General features: G+C 34.7%; 1 protein-coding gene across 1 annotated transcript; it reads left to right on the top strand.

Annotated features, from left to right (window-relative positions):
• Positions 1-6,835: 6,835 nt before the first annotated feature.
• LOC104230585 (uncharacterized) lies at positions 6,836-12,364 on the top strand. Its single transcript, XM_009783427.2, has 5 exons — positions 6,836-7,288; positions 8,043-8,165; positions 9,264-9,360; positions 10,540-10,649; positions 11,958-12,364. The coding sequence occupies exons 1-5, from the start codon at positions 6,956-6,958 to the stop codon at positions 12,156-12,158; spliced, it is 864 nt and encodes a 287-aa protein (XP_009781729.1). The 5' UTR covers positions 6,836-6,955; the 3' UTR covers positions 12,159-12,364.
• Positions 12,365-19,074: the final 6,710 nt, after the last annotated feature.

The following is a 19,074-nucleotide window of genomic DNA, read 5'->3' as shown; positions in this document are numbered from 1 at the left end:
TTAGGGTTTCTTAGAAACATGTCCCATATAAAGAGAAAAGAGAAACAATGATAGAGGCGGGTAATATTCACATGTAAGAACTCACTTTGACAAAAACTCTCTTACTAAGATACAAACACCACCTTTCACTAAGATTCTTTTTTATAACATTTCATACTTTTCCATCAGATTCTTTATTGAATAACTCGAATATTCAAGGATTTGTCTGTCATTCATCATTGTTAGGAGGAACATCTATCTATTTCATCCTTTATATGGTGAATCATTCCTCTTATTTACTTAAATGTCATTTACTAATATTCATTGCTATTGAATGATATATTATTGCTCATGCTTTTAAAAACAGTTATTGCATGTTGTTATTACTACCTGACCGAACGCATGTATTGTTTATTGTACCCTTGAAATTAAATTTTATCTAGAAATTTTATTGTTAATTAAGTTTAATTCCTAATTACATAAATTTAATTATTTGAATAAGATACATATTGTTTTGTCAAACAATAACCATTTACACTTGTAGAAACTATAGATATAAACGCTGCATATGATCTGGTAATTGGATTTTTTGACTTATATTGAAATTGAAAATCTTAAAATTGAGTAATTATTGAATAATTCTCAAATCGTATGATCTCTACGTTTATATAAAGGCTAATCTCTCATTTAATCTGCAAAGCAAAAGCAAACTGTCCCAACGTACTAACTAGGAGTGGATATCGGTTGATTCATCAGTTCGATCGTAAATATTATCGGTTCGACAAATCGGTTATCGATTTATAAATATGCGAAAACCAATAACCAGACCGATAAAATATCAATTATGGGATATTCGTTAGCCGGTTACCGATTCTTATCGGTTCGATTATTAATTTACCTGATAAGAATAGAAAATATCCAAAATTCCATATTTTTATTATAAAAATCATGATCATATATTTAAGAGAGAAATAAACTAAATTTTTATTCTTAAGAAAAAGGAGATTAAATTTCAACTTTAAAAAATAAAACTTCGTCCAACAAATGATTTTAATTCTCAAAGTAACTAATAAGACATTCAATAATCTAATCTTATTATCTTAGTACGGGTGGGCATAATTCACAAGATAAATAATAAATCCTAATCTCTTAAATGCTAAAGAACCAGTGCTACCAAAAGAATAAAAACTCTGAATAATTATTTTTTAAAAGCTTAAAACTATAGATCTTAACCGAATAATGAAGATGAGAAGTTTAGAAAAGTTTAAAACTTATCCTAAGGAGTATAGTGAAGATGAAGAGTGACGACTGAGAGAATTGAGATAATGAGAGAATGAAGCCTAAGTTGTCGTTATTACTTAGTGGATAAATTTATAATTAATTTTGACAAAGCTTATTATTGGGTATCCAAGACCCGAATCGATAATCAAATAATAAAAAATCATTATTGAACCATTTACCTGATGTATTATTTTTCTCTGGTTCGATTGTTAGTCCTAGAGCTGGGTAAATGTCAGATAAAATAGATAGTCCAAACCGAAATTAGGCATTAAACACCCATGTCATACCTCCTTCTTCGCCATCGCGGTCACCAACTTCGCGATCGTGGTTCACAAAATATCCAACATAATTTTACCCTTCGCGATTTCGGCCAAGGATTTTTGCTCAAATTTACAACTAAGAGCACTTATTTCAAACTTTTAATGGAAAATAAAATTATTTCATTTTGAATAGTTCAAGGACAAAAACTTTTCCCCTTGTTCTAGAGCAACCCTTAGTAAGGTCTTGGTTGAGAGAGTCGAGAGTCTATCGGAAACAACATCTCTATCTTCTTAAGGTAAAGGTAAGGTCGGCAAATACACTACCTTCCCAAACCTCACTTGTAAGATTATACTAGTTCAAAACTTATAAATTTATTTGAAATCCCACTTGCAATTCATGTCAGACACCTAGGTAACAACTGATTAAAAATTATAGGTTTGTTGTTGTTGTTGAGCTACTTGGTGGAGAGTGAAAATATTTTACTGGTAAAAAATGATGTATTATTTTTCTCGTTCTAATGGCCCCGACTCCAGTAACCAAGGCGAGAACGAGTAATATTTTTTTACCAGTAATCGCGAAGTTGGTGACCGCGACGACGAAGAAGGAGGTATGACATGGGTGTTTAATGCCTAATTTCGGTTTGGACTATCTATTTTACCTGATATATACCCAGTCCTAGAACTAACAATCAAACCAGAGAAAAATAATACATAAGAGAAGTTTGTTAAAATTAAAATGGGAATACATCAACTAGACTAGATTTTAAACCACATAAATCGATTTGATAAATGAGTACTTAAGAAAGTAAGATATTTTAAGTGCTCGATCTAGTGTCAAGGTAATAACATTAGCAATCTCCATTTTAACTTGATCATATTAAAATCTCATTAATTTTTAACTTATAGTTTTAAGTTGAAAACCAACTAAGAATCAAAGTCTTTTCAGATTTGTAACTTAACTTTACTCTATTTGAAAATAGCTGAGTAAAAGAGTCGATTTTTGAAATAATAAATTAATTAGAGACTCTTCTAATGGTTAGAATTTGTAGGTTATTAGGAAATTACTTGAAAATATGAACTTTTAATATTATAGTAAATAATTAAGGGAACATAAAGACCTGCCCTGTTATTTTTGGTTGGTTTATAGAAAGAAAACCATAGAGAATGAGAAGAGTAAAAAGGTGCATATAAATCTTTCTCAAGTACATCATATTTTAAAAAAAGCAATTGGAAAAAAAAATAGTACTGCCCATATCCCACTTTATATGGCAATATTTGACTACATAAGAAGTTTAAGAATTTTCTTTAACATATATATTGGATAATAGTCATTAAGAAGATTTCTAAACTTTGACCAGTTATATGAATTTGAATTCCAAAAGGTTGCCAAAATTTATATAAGATAATATTATTAGTGAAATGATGTTAAATATTTTGCAACATCCTAAACCTAAAATAACTTCAAAAAGTTGTATAATTTGGAGCAAAAATAGTACAATGATATTTTAGAAATTAGAAATAACTAAAATGGAAGGTGCATTCTACGAAAGAGAAATGAACTTAAATAGCCATTTACTTAAAAAATCGCTAGCAATATAATATATTATATATAATTAGTGTATAATTAGTGTATAATTTATATATATTGAATAGGGAATGTAGATATTTGTTGTTGAGCTGCTAAATGTGTAATTTCCTAAAAGGAAAACTACCTAAATTGTCTGTCATGACCCGCCACATCATCATGCCACGTAGGTGCCACTTGACATATATTTTTGCCATATGGAAGGGCTGCATAAGTTAGGGAAAATATCTTGGAGAATTTCTAGAACTATGGAGAATTTCCTTAGAAAAGTTCTAGATATTTATGCTTTTGTATGAAGGTTCTAGAGAAATATAGAGGTTTCCTTAGGAAGACCTTAGAACCCTATAGAATTGTTAGGAAAGTCCTTAGATTAATCTAGCTGTATAGAATATTCTAAAGAAATGACTTAGTTGTAAATATGGAAGGACTTGTAGAACAATTATTATTTACATATTAGCCCCCTAGGTGATTAGTATAAATAGGGGTATTCATTTGTAATTCATCAACTAAGCAAATAATTCAAGTTCTCTCTAATACAAAGCTTCCTTTAACAATTCTCTTGTGTTCTTTCTTACATTCTCTTAGCGATCTTGAGTGTAGTAAGGCTGACTTGACATAGCAAGAACCTGAGCAGGGTGTCCAAGATCGTGAGCGAGTTGTCAAGTGCCGTACGTGCACTTAGTTTAAGACTAAGGACGTGACAACGTGGTATCAGAGCAAAGGTTATGACTAAGGAATGTTAGAAAGAATACAAGAGATTGCTAGAAGGAAGTTTTGTAGGGAACCATGGCCGGAATTACCAAGGGCTTAGTACTTGCAGAAGGGATCAACGCGAAGGTCCTTAAGCGAAAGCAGTATGGTGGTGCACGGGACGCACGCAAGGTGGCAGACTGGCGGAAGCTAAGGGAGCTCCGACAGAGGCCACAATTCGGGAGTATGTGCGCGAGTTCACTACCTTAATGCTGCAAATCGCGTCGTTGTATGGGGAAGGCTTCCTCTTCTACTTCATGGATGAGTTGCGAAATTGGGCAAACCGGAAGTTAAGAAGACATCAAGTAGCCAACGTGAATGGGGCCATCAGAGTAGCCTAGTCACTTGTTGACTTCAAGATGGAGCCTGCCAAGTCCAAAGAAGGCAACGTCGAGAGGGATGAGGGAGATCATGATGAGGACAACGGGAAATGCATAGCCAAGGTATACAAGGGTAATGGCAAGGGGACATCTCATAACGGACATGGGTCCAAGAGAAACGGCAAGGGGCCGGAAAATGGTAAGGAGTACGTGCCTAAAGGAGGGTGCTACTTCTGTGAAGGATCACATCGGGCAAGTGAATGCTCAGAGCTGGGGAAGCTTGCAGCAATGATAGGGAACTTTGCTCAAGCACATAAGGATGACATAGGGGGAACTGCCTGTATTGGAGGGATGCGCTTGGAATCTAAGCTGAAAGTAGGGGATTTCAAAGCCTATCTTGGCACCATGCAAATGAAGCATGGTGGCAGCAAGAAAAGTTGGACGGACATAGTTGAAGAGGATGGCGAGTTATCAAGTGATGGAATGCTATCGAACTCAGACGATGCACCAAGCAGAGGGTTCAAGTTTGCCATTAAGGCTGGACCACGGAGGGCAGCTAAATAGGGAGTGGAAGCATGGACTCGATGCTTGAGAAGCTGCTAGACTTGATTGAGTCATGGGAAGATTCGAGTCAAGATCAAGGAGGGGCATCCGATGGGCAGAGGATGGAGGCCATCATTGCTAGCCGTCCAAAGTACAAACGGCGTAAGAAGAAAGGTAGCCAGTACCTTGTGAAACAGGAAGGAGAATCGCTTCATAGGGCATCATGGCTAATGGACAAAGATCTTTGGCGACGCTAAGGCGAGGTGCGCACATATGTGTCGATGCTTTGTGCCGAGGGCGGCACAAAATTAGGTGGGGGAGAGTGTCATGACCGCCACATCATCATGCCACGTAAGTGCCACTTGGCATATATTTTTGCCATATGGAAGGGCTACATAAGTTAGGGAAAAGATCTTGGTGGAATATTCTAGAACTATGGAGAATTTCCTTAGAAAAGTTCTAGATATTTATGCTTTTGTAGGAAGATTCTAGAGAAATATAGAGGTTTCCTTAGGAAGACCCTAGAACCCTATAGAATTGTTAGGAAAGTCCTCAGAAGAATCTAGCTGTGTAGAATATTCTAGAGAAGGGACTTAGTTGTAAATATGGAAAGACTTGTAGAACAATTATTATTTACATACTAGCCCCTAGGTGATTAGTATAAATAGGGGGTATTCATTTGTAATTCATCAACCAAGCAAACAATTCAAGTTCTCTCTAATACAAAGCTTCCTTTAACAATTCTCTTATGTTCTTTCTTTCATTCTCTTAGCGTTCTTGAGTGTAGTAAGGCTAACTTGACATAGCAAGAACGTGAGCAAGTTATGCAAGATCGTGAGCGAGTTGTCAAGTGCTGCACGTGTACTTAGTTAACAACTAAAGACGTGACACTGTCAGTCCATAAACAATTTTGACCAAATGCCAAAACAAAATATCTACCCAAAAGGGCCTAAATGGCATTTTAATCCAAAAAGTTTTCAGTTAATGTCAGTTTCTTTTCAACGCTCCTTTTTTACTCTAAGATCATCTTTATTGGTAGATTACAACCTCTAAATTATTTCAATCTGCTCGTGCATCAGTGCATGAAGAGAACCTTAATTCAAATATGGCTAATAACATTTCAGTCTGCAAGCTAATGATAGAAATCTGAATACAAAAAAGTTAGAAAAGAGATCATTGAAAATCATAAAGGCAAGTATGTTGATACAGTAACTTAGTAAAATAATTAGAAACGTGAAGAAGATGAGCTAAAACTCTATTGAAAGTCTTTAAAACTCGCTTAAGCTTGAGTTTGAAAATTCAGGTTCCCGAAATTGAAATTTATTATGAGTGGGTGTTGTTGAAATAAGTTGGGTACATCTCAAGGAGTTTGAAACTCGATTTTGGGATGAATTAGTGTAGTTTTAAGGTGGTTTCAATTCAAATTTGAGCAATTTCGAAGTAAAAGACGAACATAGGAGAAGATGAAATGTGAATCACAGCGTGTATCTTCAGTTTATTACTTGTGTATCACTAATGTATCATGTGTATTCGCTATGTATCTCTTGTATACCATGTATAACCGTATTTGAGATACATGCATGATACATGTGTCGCATATGAACTTTTTGTACTCGAATTTAACTCCGAGTTTTAATACCAAACCAGTCCAAATCACAGATATTCTTCCTCAAATTTTATATATTGCCTCATCGATTTGTTTTCAACGAATTCCAACCATATCCATGGAAAAAAAAATTCTTTTATGACTTTTCTTTTAAAAATATTTTTAATATTATATATTTTGTGTAACGAATTTTGACTCCTAACTAGTTTAATTCACCTTCAATCTTCTTCAAATTTGTATATTACCGCATCTATGTGGTTTCAATGAATTCTAACAATATCCATTGAAGAAAATCTTTTTTTGCCTATGTTTTCTGAATGTTTATATCATTAGTAATTTTTTTGGCTATTTTTGATAACATGACTAATTGTTAGTAAGTAGTGTCTTTTTGTGGTACATCTGTAGGTAATTATACGGCCCAAATTCTTAGCCCATTATGAACTTCCGGCCCAATGGCCCATTAATACCCATCGGCCTTCCGTTCACTCTCACAGTTTCCCTCCTCCTTTTCCCGCCAAACGCTGAAAAACGTCAAATTCTTTAATTTCGCCTTTACCTATTCAACCAGAAATGAAAAAAATCATCACTTTAAAAACTTTCTGAATCTCAAAGAGTGCTTTAAAACGAGAAAATGGAAAAATCCGGCAACGGCGGCGGCGGTGGTTCAGCGCCTACAGGTTGCTACAAGTGCGGTCGCCCAGGTCACTGGTCAAGAGATTGCCCTTCCAATCCAAACAGTACCGATAAAACTAATTCCAATACCACGACGGCGTATGCTTCAAAATCTGGCGCCGATGCCGGACCCGGATCCGTTTCAGGTGCCGGAGCTTCTGCCTCTAAGCCGAAGAAAGTTCCTAGGTCAATGCCTAAGCTAACTCCGGATATCCTTCTCTCTGATAAAGGACTTGGCTACGTTCTCCGTCATTTTCCCCGTGCTTTCAAATATCGAGGCCGCGGTCATGAGGTACAGAGGCCGATCCACACTGACTAGTTCTATATGCACTAACTTTTGCTCAGACCTTGTGTATGTACTAAAAAATTCACTAAATACATATATAGTGAATACAAATTTGTAGAAAGACAATTTTGTTTTTCGAGGGTTTTAATTTTGTTTTATTATCTGTTTGGACATAGATTCCCAATTTTTTTTTAGAAAAAGCTTATTTGGGTGAAGTTACATGTGAAATTGAAAATGTGCTTGGACATAAATTTTGGGCCAAGTTTTGACATGTTAAAAAGTCATTTTTTTCAAGCTAATCTTAAGCCCTATTTGGGATTTGAAATTTTGGTTTTCAAAATCTCACAAAAGCTAGATTAATTCTATAAACAAACACATATTTGATTTTTTTTTTGAAAAAAAACTTCCAAAACTTATGGCCAAACACCTACTTAATTTGATCCAGAATAACATACACTTTTTAAGCACTTAACATGTCAGTACTAATAGTTTTATTTTATAAACATTTTGTGGCAGTAAGCAGACTTGCTGCTCCCTATTTAATTTGTGCAAGTGGAAAAGAAAAGTAACAATCATTCATCTTGTGTCTTATTTAGATTGGTAAGTTAGAATGCTTAGTCCATCATTTTGGTTATGTGATACGCTATCCTTTTAGTTGCATTCTTGCTATAAAATGAACAATATGGAAGCATATGTACTTATACTAGTGGTACTCCATCATCGAGTAATTTGTTCATAGTGCAATCTTAATAAGTTGCAGGTTGCTGATTTGGGATACCTACTTGGCTTATATGCTGAATGGCACTCAGGGTTACTTCCTTATTACTCATTTGATCAGTTCATACATAAGGTGGAAAGACTTGGTGGCTCAAAGAGAGTTAAGGTAACTGCTTTCACTTCCCCAGCTTTGATATTCCAATTTTGTTAGATACACTTGTGATGAAATGTGTATCATATTTCATTTGAATTTATTGTTTACTTGGCTTTCACTAGAGCTGCGTGCCTGCATCATTAACTGGAATATATGGAAAAGAAAGCTTTTGGAAAATAGAGGCCCTTTAATCATGTCTAAACAGAATACTCAGTCTTGGGAAAAAAATACTGACAGTGCTTTTTAACTTAAGTCAGCAAGTTACTAGAAGTGTAGAACTATTTTGTTGTACTCTTATGATGTTTTAAGAAGTAGATGCATCTCATCTAGTAAATTCGACAGAATTTGTGACCTAGAAGTTATCCATATTTTGATTTTCTCTTGATTGTGTTAGTTTGATAGTTGCGAATATATAGCTCATAACTTAATCATCTGCATCGCTCATTAACTTAATCATGTGCATCCTGCCATATAGAACTAAGAGGTCGTTATTCTTGTAGGTGGACCACCCTTCTTTAGATTAAATACCGATTTTATACGTGGATGAAAAATCGTGTTGTCATTTGCTTCTAGGTGTTCTCTTAATATTAAGAGGCTGAGCACATTAAATTTCAAGCCCACCAGTTTTTCTCCTTTCTTCATTTACTTACTCATGATCAAACATGGTAATGACCTCTCCCCTTCACTAAACTCCTCTTCCTTCTTTTCACCTTTCGTACTTTTGAATGAAAAGTAGTACAAGGGTGAGATAAGAAGATATTTCATCTTTCAACAAGGCATTCTTTCTCCTAGTGAATGTTCTATGGAAATCCTTCACCTAGATGTTGTGTTTAGGTAATTATGTCCAAATTTATTGCCATAATGCATCATTAGTTGCTAAATAGCATTCCGTTGTGGAAAGCCTGTTATATGAGCTTAATATTCACTTAACACATATTACATAGCTGACTTTTAACCAGATAAATCTCACTCCAGGCAAGAGGCTGTGTACCCCAATATATAATGATTGAAAGATAGTTTCTTGTATGACCTTCACTGAACACATAACAAGTATTAAAGATTCCATGTTTTCATTAACAAGCTTACAAAGTTTCTTTTATCTTTGAACAGCTATGCATGAAAGGACTACGAGACAGGGTTGCCGATGGAGTGGATCCTGCAAAACTGTATGAGCCACAAGTTCAAGAACAAGAAACAAATCAACAGGGTATATCTCTATTAGTTTCTATACTCATTAAGTATTCTTGTTTTCTAATCATGAATTACTTCCAGCTGTGAAAAGCAGCAATATGGTGACTAACGAATTACTGGTAAAATGAACTTCCGTTATTTTTTTTTTAATATCACTTGCTTTACTTTTCTCCTAAAGCATATACTAAAGTTTGAAAGTACTATGATTTCAGTATCTCAGATACTAAACTTTAATTTTTGAAATTTTGGTAAACTATTGAGATATTGGTTCGAGTAGTATTTCAAGTGAATAGTGTTTTTTATTCACAATGTTTCAACTTTTATAAACTATTTTCCCAAGTGAAGTTATGTCCAAACACAACCTCAACTTCAAATTACTTTTTTTCAAATTCAAACTTACAAATACTCTTTTGTCAACTTCATATAATTATTGTCCAAATGCCTACCTACTTAAATCAGGAAAACAAAATGCGGCTGTTCGGTAATTATAGGAGACATTAGATTAATTTTTGTCAAATGTGAATTCTAATTCGTTCATTTGCAGAGTGCTTCAAACTTGACTCTTACTCACTCATAATAGTTTTATGTATTGATTCTCAACAAAACCTGTTCTCTATGTTTACCCTAGGAAAATAACCTAATTCTAATCTTACGGGCTTATACTTTATTCTTCAATTTTCCTATCTATATTCGGTGAATTATGTAAGATTTCATACCAGTTTGAGGTTGGAACATTTAGGCTAAGAGTTAAACTTGATAATTAGGAGCTGTCTTGTTATATTTCACTAACAAATTGTTATTTAGGGTATGCAGTTTCAAGGCTAGCTTGATATTCTAGTGTTTTAAAATTGAATGTCTAAATGTATACACATATTAGCCCCTCCCTTCTTTTTAAGCATTGAAGAACTACTATGATGAACAAGTAACGTTATTGACTATGCAGAGTTCAAAGAAGATGTGCATTTTTGCTTTGAAAAACTAAATATTGTTTTTCTACAGAAAGTGATATGCCTATGTATGCTAGTGGTCATTTGCAATCATGATGGTCACTTCCAAGTAAACATTTTGTTGATTCTATAAATAGCAAAGAAGGAGAATTCATGTTATGTTTCTCCCATGAATAAGTTTGCTCTTCTACTTGTGAATGCTTGGATTTGAAATCAGAAATTGCATTTGTGCTGTATATTGAATGCAGAACTCAAGGACTCAGAACCAACTGACTATCCAGAAGATACCACACAAAATCCAAATCCTAAAGATTTTCAGGAAATCATGCTTAATGATGTGTGGGAGAAGGCAATTGGGGTAAGCATAATGGAACTTCCAACTGATTTCTATGTCAATGTTTGTTTCATTTCCAAAAATAACTATCAAGTGTTTACTTTTATCTGGCATATATAAGCCCAAATTTTACATCTAATCAGTGATCATTATTCCCTACTTAGAAGCATACAATAACATTCTGTTTTCTTTCATTTTGTATGCCAAAATGTCGTTGGTCACAAGTATTTACACAGTTATTCCCTTGTGTTTGGAATACCAATTTACCATCTGTCACCCAAGAAAAGAAAAAGAAAAAGAAAATGATTCTTTAAGATTTTGAGAGAGTGAAACAGTTGTCAATTTGCATTTGATGTGCTTGGGCTACATCTATTTCAAGTGAGACAAGATGAACTACACATTGGAAAGTATATACACTTGTGCTTTGAAAGTGATTAGCAAGTACCGTGATTCTGATAACTTTTACCGGGTTCATATAAATGGCCTTGGAACTATAGGGGGGATGAAACTCTCATCTTAACACCCAAAATAGGGCCCAACAGCCCTTTCTATTGAATCACCTCTAGAGTAAGAAATTAAGGCTATTCCTAGTCTATTTTTCCCCTGTTTCTGTGTTATGATATTTTATGCAGTTTGCTACAGCACACTTCCACAATGGTACAACTAGAATGTGAGTTGGTTATGCTGAAAAAAAATCAGGCCAGTCCTTGGATAATTTGTCAATCCCTTGTTCGCCTCTCCATGTGCCACCTCAGAGATTCATATATAGATCGTTAAAGGTTGTGCAACAGAAGACTAGCGGATTCAATCAATTCAGTCTAGTATTTCTTATATGTACCAATCTCGAACTATCTGAATACCACAGTAGATTAGGGTTATATTTCTGGCTAGCTTAAGAAAAATATCAAGCTTGGTCCACAGAAACTAGGAAATCATTTGTGCTTCTAGTCCAAAAGGAGTGCTCTTAGAACGTGAAGTTCGTACTTTACTCTTAGAAGCTTGAGGAGATTTGCTAGAGAAAGATTAGTGTGTGCTATATTTGGCGTTAGGATAGTTTTTTGAACGCAACTCTTGGAGAATTGTTCTGAAGTTTTTTGAAGAACTTTCAGTCAAATTCTCATATGAAGAGAACTTGCCTGATCAGCGATTATTTGTTAACCAAGGATGTCATAGTTACCTATCTGGCCAGTGACTTATCCTCACGTATGTTTTGATCTCGCGTGCCACATTGGTAGTATATTTGGCATGGACTTCTGTTACAATGATTGTTAGCATCCTTTACTTACCTACCGTTGCTGATTCTTTGACCATATTGCATTGCACACTTCGCAGGAGCCATCTCAACTATCCCCTCAAAAGATTGTTGCTGTTGATACATCTTCTGCAGGGAAAGATACAGTAAATCAGGCTCCGGATAATGTAGCACGAAGTTCTATCCAGATCTCTGAAGAACAAAGAGCTCGGATGGAGGCTAATAAGTTGAAGGCATTGCAGAGAGCTGCTGCTCGAACCTCTCATATCAAGTCTACGTGATGGTTTTTACATAGAGCTCCATAGAGGTTTCTAACTTTTTATATCCTTTCTTATTGTAAATGCTTCAGATTACCTTCATCTTGAACGTCCAGAGATTTGTCGAAGTGATTAATCTTTTCACTCTTTCACCCAAATTGTTGGATGTCATTTTCATTAATTGACAATTTAAACAAACATAGGAGATGATTAAGAGCTTGTTTAATTAATCCTTTAGCACTAAAAGTTCTATTTTGGTCGTATATTGTACAATTCTTAGTGTAAAAAAGAAAAACTAACTTAATCCATTGGATCTTACTAATAGAAATGCTTCACAAATGAAGAAACATGTTTATTTTTGGTAGTATAGTAATTCAATAACAATCCAGTGAAATTTGTATTTGGTAAGAAACTTCGTACGAATTATAATACTACGTAATTGAAAAATCTGAAACACAATTTTGCAATAAGGGTTAGTTACATGTTTTTGCGCTTTATTACACCAATGTTGTTAAATTATATTTGGTAATAAAAAATTGCTCAACTTGATTTACTTAAGTGTTATAAAAGTTACTAAAATACTTTTTTTAGCAAAAAAGTCACTTAACTTTGTCCAAGTATATCGTAAAAACTTTGTCCAAGTATATCCTAAAGTAACTTTTTGTCATATGTAGGCAAAGTTGGACTTGTTCTTTGTTACAAAAAAATAATTTCATAATTTTAGGGCAATAAAGAAAAAAATCGAGTGATCATTGATAATGCACAATTAACATAAGAATTTGTTGTATTATTCAATATCTGGTGATAGTTTTATCAACACAACTTAATTAAGTGCAGATGGCCCTAAATTTTTTACACAATTATCTGATACTACTTCCTTGATTTCTGTTAGTATATATTCTTAACTTTTGAAGTAAAGAGGTTTTAAATGAAAAAAATCTTGTGATTTATATGTTATCTTTAATTTAGATAAATTAGAATAATGATATAATCATTTTTTTTGTCCATAAAACAAATCTGATGTTGGCATTTGATAAATGATGAAAAGTGCATATTTTTTAGTATATGTTTGCATATTAATTCTTGTGTGAGTTGCGAGAGATTACGTGCTTTTTGAAGTGAAATATGCTCATTATGTGTTTCTTATGTGTAGGAACAAGTTTGGATAATAAATGATCAAAAGATGACAATTTGACACAAAAAGGAAGAGATGAAAAGAATTGGGAAATTGTCCAATCTCGTGCATGGCACGCGAAAAAGGAGAAAACTGAAGGCACAAAACAGCAAAGTGAAGCAAAGTCATGGATTGCTTCGCGAACTGGAAAATTGCAAAAGCCCCACGTCCTTGGGCGCGCGATGCGCGAAGGCAGACACAGATTCTAGCTCTCCTATCCGAGATTAGATTGTATTGGACGGCCTTCCACCCTACTTAGGTCATATAAATACATGCTAAACATGATTTTTAGAAAATTTTGGAGGAGGAGACACTACTTTAGGGTTACACAATACCTTTTGAGGCAAGAATACATTAGGAGCAAGGAGGAAGATTCAACCCGAGTTTTTTCTTTCTTCTTCCTGTTTTCTATTGTTGGTTATGAATTTTAGTATTGTATTTTCACATACTACTATGAGTAGCTTGTTTATTATTTAAGATTTTGATGAAACCTTTTGGAGGATGAATTCTTGTTAAGTTTGAATATAATTTAGTCTTTGAATTTCTTTACTTGCTCAACTACATGCTTATTTGTGTTGATTGAATGACCATCAACTGACTGTGCCTATTATGTAGTGCTTGGTACAGGGTATATATTTAGGTAGTTGTTGAACAACGTCACTCCTAACGTATATGAGGAATCAATACGGCAGGTTTAAAGGTGGGTTTAAGAATAACAAAGCCTTGACGGTCATAGTGAGAAGGTTGTACCAGCTAGCGTAGTTCGGGAGAATATGTCTAATAAATTGTTGTAGTTGCTCGGGAGAGAATTACGACACTTGAAGTGCTCACGATCAATAGAAAATAATTAGGCAAAATTATAGGAGATATAGCAGAAAGGATTCCAATAATTGGGGAAATCATAACTCTAGACCTCCTTAATCTTGTCTCCAACCCTTAGTATCTTTAGTTGTTAATTTACTATTTTAATTTATTAGTTAATTAGTTTAGACATAAGAATCTTAATGTTTATAACTTATGAATTGTTCAACTTTGTCTTCTTGGTGATAGTGAACAATTGTAGCTAAACCTTAGTTCTCTGTGGAATTCGACTTCGAAATTTTAGACCGAGTTATATTTACAGCGACACTTATCCTTTTTAGGACTAGAGTTGGGCGTGATAAAATTTTGGCGCTGTTGCCGGGGAACTAATGGTGTAGCTATAGGTGTACGTATAGCTAGGTTTCATGTTTGAACTTTTATTTTGTTTTTTAGTATTTGATTTTTTGTTTTTAAATTTTTGTTTTACTTTTTGATTTGAGAAACATGACATGCTGGAATTATGAGAGTTTTGATGTTGGTACTTCTACTGTTGATCCTCCTTATGCATATTGTGGAGGAAAATTATCAAAATCTTTCTCAGAGTGAGTTATGTGCACCAACTCAATCTTATGTGTGGAATGTGTGTGATATGTATGATAATCAAGATGGTCACTTTCATGGTTGTGCTTATACTTCTTATCCTCCCCCAACCCCTTACTATGATGGTTCTACTTTTTCTTGTGAGGTTAACAGGAACAAAGAACCCGGGGATGACAACCTGAAAGAGATCAAGGATATGCTAAGGTGCCATGTGGGAAAAAAATTATGAGACACAACTACAGATAGAAAGGCAAGATGCAACTATTTGCAACTTGAAGGCTCAAGTAAGCCAACTAGTTGAAACTTTTAATGCTCAACATGTTAATATTATGGATAGTAGCTAGGAGCTGTGTGCATTAGAGAGAGAAATTAAGGTGTCAATGAAGGGGTCCAAAGTAGGACACCAATACTCTAACCAGCTAAAATTTGAAGATGTCGATGTTGTAGAAAAGATACTCGAGTCAACCAAGGACATTGAGGACACATATTTAGTTGACTCTAGTGTCATTGGTATTGAGGAAGTTGAAAATCCCAAGGTTCATGTAGTTGAGCGCATTGGTCCACACTCCAAGCATTTTTTCACATTGTGTTTGGATGATGATATGAAAATAGAGTCATCAGAGCCAATTGAGGAGTCAAGGAATGAGGAACAAGGTGCTTATATTCTTTAATTCTTCTTGCCAGAAGTCAGGATTACATACCTCATGCAAAGTCTAAGAAGAGCAGAATACTACATTATTCTTTTGGGGCAGTTAGATTTGTTCCACCACCCTTGGAGCATAACCTAAAACTTGAAGCAAAACTTAAGGTTCAATTCATAAGCTCAAGGTGGAGGTAAAAAGTGAATCTCGTCGTGCCGCAACGTTAAATCAAGAGCTTGTTGGGAGACAATCCAGTTTGGTTATTTTTTAATATTTTTTTTTGTGGTGTCGCCTTTTTATTTTCTAGGAGCATGAGAACCAAATCCATTGGAAGAAAACAAAGCAAGTGAGATGGTGAGAACTAAGTGTGGGGTGCCGCACAAAGAATCTAGTATGGAAGAAGTCTGAATAACCCATGAGTTGCTAATGCTTCGACCTATGGCCTACCAGGGAGTTTCTTTTACCCTCTTGTATTTATGGGTGTGCATTGGGAACAATGCACAATTTTAAGTGTGGGTGAAAAGACTGTTTGGGTGGATTCTTATGCTAGTTTAGTTGTGTTATTTTATATGTGTTGAAAAAAATAATTAGGTAAACATTATCCTCTTGGTTTTTCTTATGACCACGGTTCTTTTCCAAGGGATGACTCTTTGAGCTGGCTAGTAGTTTTTTTTAGTAGAATTTTCAAAATATTTTGGACTTTTCCCAATGATGGACTTCTTAGACAGTTTTCTTGAGGGTATAAAATCTAAAGAAAAACACAAAAAGATTTATTTTTTCTTTATCTTGTTTGTTTTGAACTGATAATGGAATGGAAAGAACTTGAGTATCTATGCTTTTGACATATTTTATATCGGGGCTTAGAGTTGGCGCATATGTGCTGAGTACTTTCTTCTTGATTCTTGTGACTATATGCCTTGAGAGTATTTGTGACTTATTTTTGTCACGACCCAAACCGATGGGCCGCGACGAGCACCCGATGCCATACTCGGCCCGAACATACCACTCTGTAATTGTGAACTCTGGAGGGGTAACCCTTAACTTAGGCCGATGAGGCCATACTCTAAATCATCTTAAAATATCATCTCTCTCATTTGAGGAGTAAACATACCCAAAAGCTCATATATACATATATAACTGTGCATGCTGATGAGGCTGCCATGAACGTCTACTGATAAACCAAAATATACAGGACTCGTCTACAAGCCTCTATAGATAACTAAACTGTATCATGATCGGGACAGGGCCCCGACCTACTCATAACATATATATACAAAGATGTACGTAAAGCTCTAGACCCGGCAACTCTGAAGGGTATGGAGCTTACCGATCAAGCTGAACTCGGGCAACATCTAATGAGTTCTACCCGTTTGTCTGTCTAAACCTGCACGCATGAAATGCAGCGCCCCCAGAAAAGCGATGTTAGTACGAAATAATGTACTGAGTATGTAAGGCAATATACTGAAAACTGAAACTGAACTAATAATATATAACTGAAAGCTGAAACTGAACTAATAATATATAACTGAAAACAACTGGGGGTCAAAGATAATCTGAAGATATGCTCGGCCATACTAGACTCTGTATCTCGGCCAACTGGGCTCGCTCATATGTGCTCGGCCACAGTAGGCTCGGTGTATAACTTACCATCTGATCAAAGATTGCCCAATAGGGGCCTGCCCATCGATTATAGCTTGATGGTAATGAAAATACTATGATACTGTATATATATATAGACTCTCTGCTCTCTTGACTGGAAGAAGGAAATACTCAAATGAATATGAAGTCCCGATAAAGAAAATATTGTAACTTGCGAGACTAGCAAAATATACGTAAATTTCGGGATATAAATTTTTATTTATGCCTCGTTATCAAACTTGTGCAATAACGAGATCATGCAAAATGAAGGAAGATCTTAGCCTTAACATACATGCATGATCTCTTCATTATTACTTAACCAAGCTTAACACAACTTCTTCCATCTACAACAAGTGAAATGATATTGCCGTTAACATATAGTGTTGTACCATCGTATTTGGCTAGTTGTATGACTTAAGGAAAATCGGACAAAAAATCCCCTATTTTAATACATCCCAAAGATCACTAAGGTTCATAAATATCCCAACAACAACAAATATAACCAACACTAGCAACAACAACAATATAATCCAATATGAGTTTCTTCGATTATCTTAACAATCATATTGAGCGGCAAGGTCGTTTTTTACTCATAACAAGCTATAATTTGAATCCAACTCTTATTCCATAAATTAGTTTACAACCTTTAGAACATCATACTTATATGTACCATATTATTTGTAGTTTAAAACCTTCACAAAATGTCTTCCAAAACAGCCACATACGTCTAGCACCTTAATTTTTATCGTCAATCACTTGTTTTTCATATTTTCTTCTTCAATCAACTTAATTAACACCTAGAAAAGTTTAACAACCATAGACACAACATTATCAAATTATTTCTCACAATTTTTGGCCACCGCAAACTATATTTTTAACCACAAAAGAGTCCAACCAAAAAGACAACTGTATCCCATGTTCCTTCAAGTGCATCTTATGGTTTTTCACTCAAACAACACAACAAATACAAGATTAACCTTAGGCACAATCAAGAAGATGCTATACATACCTTGGACAACAACTAAAACTCGAAATCCCATCCCAACTTAAATTACAATAGCCCTCAGTCACACCACAACATCATATAAGTATTCTTTTGTAGTCTTTAACACCTTTGATGAGGATTTGTGTTGATTCCTCTTGAGTTTAGTTTTTGGAACCTTGGACAAGTTCTTGGAGAGTTTGAGAGTGTTTTGTAGTAATTGATCTCTGGATATTGACGAAATATAATGGATAAAGACAACTTATAAGCCCACCGCCTCAATTCTCCAAGCAGGTGGGAAAGCTGCCTGCTTGGCAACTTGAGCAGTGCCACTTCGGACACTTGTATCTCTCTACTCCGATATCGTATTGATAAACAGTTTGTAGTGTTGGAAACTAGATACATATTTCTTTAATTAAATATAATTATATTCATGTAACTCTCAATATATTGGGAGAAAACTGCCTCGCAACTTGGCCTATAAACCTGCCAGTTTCTCTGAAGTGCGGCAACGTGACTTGGTGACCCTTGCTTTAAAAATTCATATTTTTCTACCCCGATGTCATATGAATAAATGGTTTAGACTATTGGAAACTAGGTTCCAATAACTTCATTTTGGTATGATATATGTCCCAAAATGACATCATAAAGCTTACAAATTTAATTTCTCAATATGGCTCGTTACAAGGCAAATCTTAACTCTATTTTTCCGTAAGTTAAATCCAATTTTTCCAAAACATTATATTTTATGTCCAAACATCATATATAGTCATATTATGACTTTACACTCATTCAATCATGCTTAAAAAGTCTCATATTCATTATACTTCATCTTATAATGCACAGGATGTAACACCAAACTTGTCGACTTTCGACAAAACTTATCTTCTTCAATTCGTTTAGATTCTAAGCCTTCCAACCATCTTGATACTTGTTATTCATGATCATAAATATTATTAACTCCCACGGTAACTTAATTAACTTACTTTATAAAATTTTCAAAGATGATTTCATTTCTGAGCTTATATCAATTGACTTACGATGTACTCTTAATATGAAAATATGGTATCAACTCCCTAGTTATCAACTCCCCCAAACTTAAGA

This window comes from Nicotiana sylvestris, chromosome 4 (genome assembly GCF_000393655.2).
Source record: "Nicotiana sylvestris chromosome 4, ASM39365v2, whole genome shotgun sequence".
NCBI lineage: Eukaryota > Viridiplantae > Streptophyta > Magnoliopsida > Solanales > Solanaceae > Nicotiana > Nicotiana sylvestris.
Note: the sequence above shows the minus strand (reverse complement) of the source record. Positions and strands in the feature narration are given on the sequence as shown.